Source organism: Dipodomys ordii, unplaced genomic scaffold, assembly GCF_000151885.1.
Source record: "Dipodomys ordii isolate 6190 unplaced genomic scaffold, Dord_2.0 Scaffold42, whole genome shotgun sequence".
Lineage (NCBI taxonomy): Eukaryota > Metazoa > Chordata > Mammalia > Rodentia > Heteromyidae > Dipodomys > Dipodomys ordii.
This window is the reverse complement of record NW_012267258.1, coordinates 2,006,216-2,015,924: the sequence shown is the minus strand read 5'-3', so window position 1 is coordinate 2,015,924 and position 9,709 is coordinate 2,006,216. Positions and strand designations below refer to the sequence as shown.

General features: G+C 40.4%; 1 protein-coding gene across 3 annotated transcripts in view; it reads right to left on the bottom strand.

Annotated features, from left to right (window-relative positions):
• Nucleotides 1-8,822, bottom strand: part of Lima1 (LIM domain and actin binding 1) — a 67,463-nt gene extending 58,641 nt beyond the window's left edge. For all 3 annotated transcript variants that reach the window (XR_001175164.1, XM_013018789.1, XM_013018790.1), the window contains exon 1: nucleotides 8,219-8,822. Coding sequence is in view for 2 of the 3 variants with exons in the window: in XM_013018789.1 (XP_012874243.1) it covers nucleotides 8,219-8,368 (150 nt within the window). In the remaining variant the exon portion in view is untranslated. The remainder of the gene's footprint in view (nucleotides 1-8,218) is intronic.
• Nucleotides 8,823-9,709: the final 887 nt, after the last annotated feature.

Sequence of the window (9,709 nt, the reverse complement as noted above, 5' to 3'; positions counted from 1 at the left end):
AAAAAAAAAAAAAAAAACAACTTTCCCAACACTGATCTTCCTTCAGACTCTCATCTTTCCACGGTAAAGGAAGAAGGTGACTTTTAGGGATTTGTTAAACTATGTACGCATAGAGATCATGAGGTACAGCCTTAGTTTTTCAAAAATATTAAGAGATAAAAAGTTCTTTTTTAATCTTGCCCATGTAATTGTAACCAACCCCTCTGTACAGTATTTTTCACAATAAAAAATTTTAAAAAAGTTATTTTTTAGAGATTCTGCTAGAAAGAAAAATCTTAGTTATATGACAATACACACAAAATGAGGATTTATCTACAAGTGTTAGGATTCCTCCACATTTTTCTGACTGGCCAATAAAAACTGTGTGTTAGTGGGAAGCCGGTGGCTCACGCCTGTAATCCTAGCTACTTAGGAGGCTGAGATCTAAGGATTACAGTTCAAAGCTAGCCCAGGAAAGAAAGTCCATGAGACTCTTATCTTCAATTAACCACTAGAAAACTGGAAGTGGCACTGTGGTTCAAGTGGTCGAGCCACTTGCCTTAAGGTGAAGAGCTCAGGGACAACACCCAGGCCCAGAGTTCAAGGCCCACAACTTACCAAAAAAAAGAAAAAAGTGTTAGTCTTACAATTAGCAGAGAAGGAAAGATTGGTAATTCTTCATATCTATTAAGTCAATAGAAAAAGATAAAAATAAAATTAGTTGGGTGTTGGTTTCTCATACCTGTAATCATAGGTACTCAAAAGGTTGAGATTTGAAGATCGTGATTCACCAGCCTGAGAAGGAAAGTCCCTGCCCCTGAGACTCTTATCTCCAATTAACCACCAGGAAACTTTGAGCTGTGGCTCAAGGTGGTAGAGTGCTAGCCTTGAGTGAAAAACTCAGGGATAGCTCTCAGACCCTAAATTCAAGCCCCACAAACAACCAAAAAACCAAACCAAACAAAACAAAACAAAAAACCAAACAACAACAACAACAAAAAAGATAAAATTAATTGCTGCTAAAGCTTTTAGGAATATGTGCCCAGATTGTGCTATAGTTTATTCTTTGAAAACTAGCTGAAAATAAGTAAGAAGAATGTTCATCTGGAAGTGGCACTGTGGTTCAAGTGGTAGAGCTCAGGGACAGTACCCAGGCCCAGAGTTCAAGCCCCGTGAACAATAACAAAAATAAATTAAAATAAATAAATAAATTTTACCAAAAACAAAACAAAACAAAACAAAAAGAATGTTCATCTGACTGTGATACTATTAAATGAGTAATACAGACCAAAGAAAATTAAAAAAGAAAGAAAAGATTTCTGCCAAGACATTAGCACTTTTCTATTAAGCTAGAAAAGAACTAAATTATTGGAGAGTGATTATTAGTGAAATATACTTCCACCAAAGAATAACTATGCCCATTATCAAGTAGGAAGATGCTAGGTCTATGTAACAAAGACATATAGTGAGTTGGGCACTGGTGGCTCAGGCCTGTAATCCTAGCTACTCAGGGGGGCTGAGATCTGAGGATTGGGGTTTGAAGCCAGCCCAGGCAGAAAAGTCCCCACTGAAGGACTTGCCTCTCCCTTCACGGCCCAGTCTTTTTATGTACCTAAAGATGGATTGATTCCTGCTGTATTCCCCTAGGTCAAGCAAAGCAACAGGTACACCCTTACCTGCTTATCCACAGGCAGGCCATTTCCACCTGGGCTCAGCCAAAAATCCCCATCACTTCAGGCTGAGCATTCTACTCTAGGCCTAGCCAAGACCCCACCCTTGGTCCCCAGGAACAATAGCCCCTTACCACAGATGGAGTTTGGCCAAGGACGGTGCCCTTGGCCTCCAAGAGACCATAGCCCAATTTTTTTACTTTCTGCTTCCTTGTTAAGCCCCATATAAACATGGCCACCAAATCTAGTCCCTAGCACAACCTCCAATCGCACAGGAAGGTCTGTGTTCCTCACTGGCAATAAACAGTACTAGCCTGTTGATAATTGAGTCTGGCCTATTCCTTTTCCATTCTTCATTTTCCTAACACTGATGAGACTCTTATCTCCAATTAACCACTCAAGTGGTACAGCACTAGCCTTGAGTACAAAGCGACTAAGAGACAGTGCCCAGGCCCTGAACTCAAAACTCAGAAGAGACAAAAAAAAAAAAGATATAGTCACTACAACAACATAGAAATTATGTATATATGTAATTGAAAATAAGAATCTCAGGGACTCTCCTGACTGGGCTGGCTTTGAATAATAATTCTCAGCTCTCAGCCACCTGAGTAACTCCAATTATAGATGTGAGTTGCCAATGCCTAGCTTACTTGGCTTTTCTTCTTTCTGAATGTGGATGTGGATATAGACCTCCCTCTCTCTCTCCTTCTGTCTGTCTCTCTCAATCTCCCTCCCTTTCTGTGTGTGTTTATTATTCAGACAGCTATTCCGATTTTCCAAATCCATAAGCTTCTAATTCTACAATTTTAGTAAGATTTCTTCACTCAGTTTCCCTCATGTCTTTCATTTAGTTAAATATAAAATGTGGGAAGATAGAGAGCTTATGTCTGAGGACACAGCTGTTAATGTGTTTTCAGTTTCTTCCAGTTTCCTTATATTTTAAAGATAAGGAAGTCCATCATGACCTGTTGTTTCTAAATAATAAACAGTTACTATAATATCTATGAAGATAATGTTATGGATTATTACAAAATTCAACCCTTGTCCCAGTATTAGTTAGTCACTTGACACTGGACGTATGAGTTAACTTCTCTAACCTCAACTATTTCTATCTAAAAATGTGGGATTGTAATATTCACTGAGAACAGTCCATATACTGCCAAGCTCTGATGGCTCACAATTGTAATACTAGCTACTTAGGAGGTTGAAATCTGAGGATCATTAGAGCTGGCCCAGGTAGGAAAGCCCCTGAGACTCCAACAAACCATTGAATAGCTGGAAGTGGAGCTGTAACTCAAGTGGTAGAATACTAGTTTTAAGCACACAAAAAAAGCTCATATATAAGTGCTGGTGGCTCATGCCAGCAGAGTGCTTAATGGTCTTGAATATTATTGCTAAATATATTTAAGAATTATCACTGGGCAATGACGACTCACACCTATAAATCTAGCTACTTAGGAGGCTGAGATCCGAAGATTAAGGTTTGAAGCAAGTCCAGACACACAAATCTGAGAGACTCTTATTTCCAGCTAACCAGCAAAATGCCAGACGTGGCTCAAGTGGTAAAGCACCAGCTATAAGTAGAACAAGCTAAACAAGAGCTTGAGGGCTTAAGCTCAAGTCCTAGTACAAGTACCACAATCACACCCCCCCCCACATCCTCCTACAATAAAACATACCAAAACAAAACACCATATAATTCTTGTAAGCCCAATAAGCCCCCTTCTGATGGCTTAGCATGCTCCTTTCCTAGGCAAAACTAGAGTAAAGGCAGTAAATAATCAGCCTCCAACACCCACTGTGCCTTGAGATGGCACTCCGCTGGGGTAGCTACCACCATATAAGGCAGCAAGAGCCCCTGAGAGTGACCTTCAGGTCTGGACAGCTGCAAAATCCCTTATCTACTACTTGGGCAGCAGCCATAAATCCTAATCCACCATGACGAAGTCCCCGGTTCTCACATCCACGCCAGGGTCTCTACCTCCTAGCCCCTTCTAGCCTAAACCTTCTGGGTTATATACGTCCCCTCAGACAATAGCCACACTTCTTCTCACTCCTCTCTTGTGAGAAGGGGTCTTGCTGGTCCCTTAACTGGCAATAAACTTTTTTTTTGTTTTTGTTTTTTGTACCTGGATGTCTGTGTGGTTTTCTGGCAAAGTCTAATATATTCTAAGATCTACATGTTATTGTATTTTTTATGTTTTATTTGGAGTTAAAACTCAGGGCTTCACTCTACTACCTGAGCAATAACCCGATACATTTTACTTTTTGGTTGTTTCTCTTGCTTTTCCCAGGGCTGGCCCAGGACCATAACCTTCCTACCTGTGAAGAGCTAGGATTATAATCATGTGCCACCATGCTCAGCCCATGTCAATGACCTTTTTTTTGGGGGGGGGGTCTGTTGTGAGGCTTGAACTCTGGGCCTGGGTACTATTCCTCAGTTCTTCAGCTCAAGGCTAGAGCTCTACCACTTGAGCCACAGCGCCACTTCAGCTTTTTTCTGCTTATGTGGTGCTGAGGAATTGAACCCAGGGTCTCATGCATGCAAGGCAAGCACTCTAAACACTGAGCCACCTTCCCAGCCCAATGTCAATGATCTTAATGGGCATTTCTCTTTCATTTTAACTTGTCAATGAGTTAGAAAGCTGTAGGAAATGCCTCTGTCATATATTCATATGGACACACACTTACCTGGTCTAAAGCAGGAATGATTCTAATAGCAGGAAGCAAAGATGGTAATATTTAGGGAGCAGATGAAGTCTTTTTGGCCCCCACACAAGCTAACATAGCCAACAATGCTAGAGAATGTTCTAGTTCCTGACATTGCCTTTCAACACATTTTACTGCAATGAAACTGGCTAGACACCAATAAGCAATCAGCATTAAAATAAGCACAGAAGAGATGACTGGTCTCTCTGACACATCAAGAATAGCCATTCAGAGCAAGAAATTGTGGAAAACATCAGAATTCCTTGATTGGCATCTTTAAACTTGGATATATTATTCATTTTATCATAAATTCTAAAGAATCATTCAGGGCTATTAAGAGTAAATAAGGAGCTGGGGGCTCTGGTGGCTCATAACTGTAATCCTAGCTACTCAGGAGGATGAGATCTAAGGATCACAGTCCAAAGTCAAGCAAATCTGTGAGAGTCTTATCTTCAATTAACCACCAAAAAGCTGAAAGTGGAGTGTGGCTCAAGTGGTAGAACAAAAAAAGCTCAGGGATAGCAGCCATGTTCTGAGTTCAATCCCTAGGACTGGCACACGTGTGTGTGTGCACACATACACACAAACACACACACAGAGTAAATAAAACTTGGGCTGGGGGCATGACTCAAGTTGTACACCATGTGAGACTCTAAGTTATCATTACTACTTCTTATCATTGGTGTATACCCAAAGGATGACACTGTACTTATATGTTTTAGGGTTTTGGTAAGGAGGATTCCCCTCTTTCCTGTTTCCTTTCTTTTATTCCTCTCCTAGAAGAACTACTGCACAAAGGAGTAGTCAGCATCTGTAGAAAGAATAAATGGATAGGAACAGGGAGCAGCTCAGTGGTACATCACTTGCCTAACATGTACAAGGTCCTGGATTTCATCCTCAGCACAGGTTGTGGGAGTGAGGAAGATTGTCTTATCAAGCAAATAACCTAGCAAAGGCTGAAGCTGTGGTTAAGAATTTAATGTTAGAATCTGAATATAGAATTCAGCTCTTAGTTATAGAAACAGATAAGACTTTGAAAGAAAGAGAAAGAAAGGAAGGAAGGAAGGAAGGAAGGAAGGAAAGAAGGAAGGAAGGAAGGAAGGAAGGAGAAAGAGAGAAAAAGAAAGAGAAAGAAAGAAAGAAAGGAAAATGAAAGAAAGAAGGAAGGAAGGAGAAAGAAAGAAAGAAAAAGGAAAGAAGGAAGGAAGGAAAGAAGGAAGGAAGGAAGGAAGGAAGAAAAAAAGCCAGACACTTTAGTGACTCAAGCCTACAATGCCAGACACTAAAGAGGCTAAGATATGAGGATCAAGGTTTGAAACCAGCCCAAGCAGGAAAATCTACAGGCTCTTATCTCTAACTAACTAGCATAAAGTCAGAAGTGGAGCTAAGGTTCAAATAACTAGTGCTAGCCTTGAACAAAAAACTAAGGGACAACACCTAGGGGCCGGAGTTCAAGTCCCAGTACTGGCATGAGAGAGAGAAGGGGGGGGATTTACTCCAGCCAGCCAGTTATCTTTGCCTTGTATAAATAATTAAGATAAAAAAGATTTGGACAAGACATTAGGTATGTATATCCTGACCTTGCTCAGCTAGTTAGTTGAGATTCAGTCTGGGTCTCTAAAATTCAATTATGGAATCAAAGATGCACACAATTTCATTTTGTCACATTGAGGTACTAATTTATTGGCTCTGAAATATATACTTACTTGTATAATCTTGCTTCTAGAAGGATTTAGGAGCATTCCAACCATATTTCTCACAATTTCCTTCTGAAGATCCAAGTATGTAACTTCCTGATTACAACCTTACCCATGTTAAGGGTATGTTATATCTTTAACCTAACATATCCTGACACAATAACCATAACCTAATTTCAAACTGATTAGTTAGTCCCCAACCTAAAGTAGACAAAACTTTTCTTAACAGTTTGACTAAAATACTAGACAAAACTTTCCCCAACATGAATAATGATGTTTGTTTAGAAAAGGCTATAAAACCAACAGTGGTTATGCTTTCCAGTCTCTAAGCTGCACATTAGCTAACAAACTTAATCAGGAAGTAAAAAAAAAAAAAAGAGAGAGGTATGCACACACATGAATACACAAGCCCAAGTGAATCTTAGAACCTATCCATCTTCCTACAAGTTCTGCCATCAAGTAGCCTACTGCCATCAGCAATGTAGTAGGATCTTTCTTTACATAGGGATGTTTTCCCCCTCTACTCAAAGCATACAGAAAGAAATAGACTTGTTCTGACCCATCTCTAACTAGACATTTATGAGAAAAAAATAGTCTCTCACCAGATCCTTACACATAATCAGCATTTTTGTTTGCTTCAGTCCCAGTCATTTCCTACCTTAGGCTAGTTTTGACATGCACAAGCCCTTTTGCACTGAATCTACATTGTATGTGCTGGCATGACATCAGCTGTCCTACCCCTGCAGGGTTTGTGAGGAGGAGACTTACAATGGTGCTTTGAGTCACTACAAAGCCCCTTCCTCTCCATTTAGGATTTCTGACATTTTTTCTCTTCCATTAAAAATTCTTCCTGTTTAAAAAAAAAATTAAAGCCATAAATGGGAAAAAGGGAATTGGCAGGCCTTAGGGGACAAAAAAATTGAGAGGAAAGAGTTTAAGAAAAGTCATAAAACTGCTTTGTGGTTACATCTCTTGCCAACTGGTTTCAGTGTTAAATCAGAACTAAAGCTCAAGCACAGCAAAGGATTCGAGCTTTACTAGTCTTTCAAAATTCTTCCTAGGCTTTCAGAAATGAGCCTCAAGCAATTAGAACTTTGCTAGGCAGGAAACAACAGGCATAGCAAGTTATGGGAAGGAACTGATAATGTCACATGGAACAAAACTGAGGGTTACAGGAGGAGTTATCTATTTCATTTTTTTCACAGAAGGAATGTTTCATGCTATTACTTCACAAATAATTGGGATTTAGGCCAAATGTTTAGCTGTAAGGGAAAAAAAAATCCAGCTTCCCCATCTAGATGGAATCCAGAGTAAATGATGGCTTTGCTACCCATCAGATCTGTTTATTTCATTATAATGACTGTTATAACAAACCCATCCCCACATACAAGGCCAGATATGTAGGAAAGAATGAGAAAACTGGAAATTTTTACCAGCACTGTGGCCTCTGGACTGTGTTATAAGTCCCTAGCATATGTAACTCATTTTCTAGTTAAGTAATTCCCTCTGGGGACTCAGTCTGCAATCCACATGAAGGATCAAATTTCATTAGCAGTTGTAGGAAAATGCAACCCATGCATTTGCAAGTCAAAACTCCTGAAAGCCACAGTTAGTCTGGCTATCTTCATTGAGTTTTCCAGAAAGAGGATTTTAGCTGATAAAAAACATTTGTTGGAAGGCACAGATGAGGAAGTTGAGAAGAAGAGAGGGGATTCAGCTAGCAAAGAGACAACCAACTCTCAGTTTTAATGTTAAACTTTGGCCTTAACACTCTGCTGCAGCTGTGCCCAAGCAGAAGGCAATTCAGCAGTAATTCCACCCCCAAGGCTACAGATGACAAAAGGCACAGGAAGACAAATGAAAAGAGCAAGTGTATGAAAAAAAAAATCAATCCAGTATACAACTCTCTTCATTTCTAGATATCAAATTAAATCCCAGTTTGAACTAGATTTAATGTGAAATTGCAGGGGGGGGGAGGGAGAGCTCACAATCTTATTATCTATGTAAATAACTCATCAGAGACCTTATATTAACTCATCTAACTTGAAGCAAAAGATTTACTGATCACATATTCAACTCTATTCCCGCTGTCCAGATTAGAAAAACAGCTTTGTTTAGTACATGAATTGGGTTTCTCAAATATTATACTCGCCCAGTTCTTACCTTGGACTGAGTTGCTTCGCCTTTCTCAAACATCATCTTAAGCCTGTTCAGCGGAACATTGTATTTCTCTATTTTTCCTGAAGTGTCACTGTTTTCACTCATTTCACATCTCTCTACTTCATGCTTGGAATCTCCTAGACAATTTTCCATCTTTTTACTTTCTGTTGTTTGGGCTTTAAGATCCTTACTGTCCTCCGTGCAAGGATCCCGGCACTGGGTGAGGGCTTCAGGATGCGATCCGAATCTAAGGTCAGCTCTGGTTCCAGAAGTGGAGTTGCTTTTCACTTCAGCAGGATGGTGGTCCGCTCGGTGCCTAACCTCAAAGCTGTTTTGCGGAGGATCTGCCTGTGACTCTGCTGCTGCCGGCACTGGGTTCTCCCACTTCTTCTTCAACACAGTCAGGGTCCCCTTTCTAAAGTGCTGTGGGAGATTTTCAGTGTTCTAGAAGAACAAGAAGTAAGTGCCAGTTATAACTTGCCTGCTGCAACAGTCAAGCATGTTCTTTGTAAAATGAAAGTTAAAACTCTAAGCAGCTCCTGGTCCACAGGAGACAGGACAGCTGGGACAGCTGTGAACAGTTACAGTCCTGCCACAGGGAGCAAGCATCCACCCTGGACAAGGAGAGGGAAAGAGGAAAAGTCAGGAGCTGAAGCAGGAAGTGATAAAACAGGATAGCCTTATAAGGGCAAAATGTGAAGAAAAGACAGCCCAGATCTGAGGACAGTTGTAATGGAGAGATTTTTTTTTTATCCAAAGATTTGTGAGGAAAGAAAGAAGAAACAGCAAAATACCAGGTATCTTAAATATTGGAACTATAAAGTATGTCACAAAATTGTGTGAAGAATTCTGATTTTTTTTCTTTTAAAACTAAAAGCTGGGCGCCTGTGACTCATACCTGTAATCCTAGCTACTGAGGAGGCTGAGATATGAGGATCACAGTTCAAAACCAGCCCGGGCAGGAAAGTCCATAACTCTTATCTACACCAGAAAACTGGAAGTGATGATGTGACTCAAGTGGTAAAGCACTCACCTTGAGCTAAAGAGTTCAGGAACAGTGCCCAGGACCAGAGATCCAGCTCCACGATTGACAAAAAAAAAAATAAAAAGCTAAGAGAGGTTGGCACTTACTCCTGTAAGTCTAGCTACAGAGGCTGAGATCTGAGGAAACTCAGGAACAATGCCAGCCCTGAGTTCAAGCCCCATGATAGACAGAAAGAAAATAAAAGCCAAAAAAGAAAAAAAAAAAAAGCCTGGTCACTGGTAGCTCACTCATGCAATCCAAGCTACTCAGGAAGCTAAGACCTAAGGATCACAGTTCAAAGGCAGCACAGGCAGGAAGGTCCGTGAGACTCTTATCTTCAATTAACCACAAAAAGTCAGAAGTGGTGCTGTGGCTCAAAGTGGAAGAATGTTAAACTTGAGTTCAAGCCCCAGAACTGGCATAGGAAGGGAAAAAGGAAGGAAGGAAGGAAGGAAGGAAGGAAGGAAGGA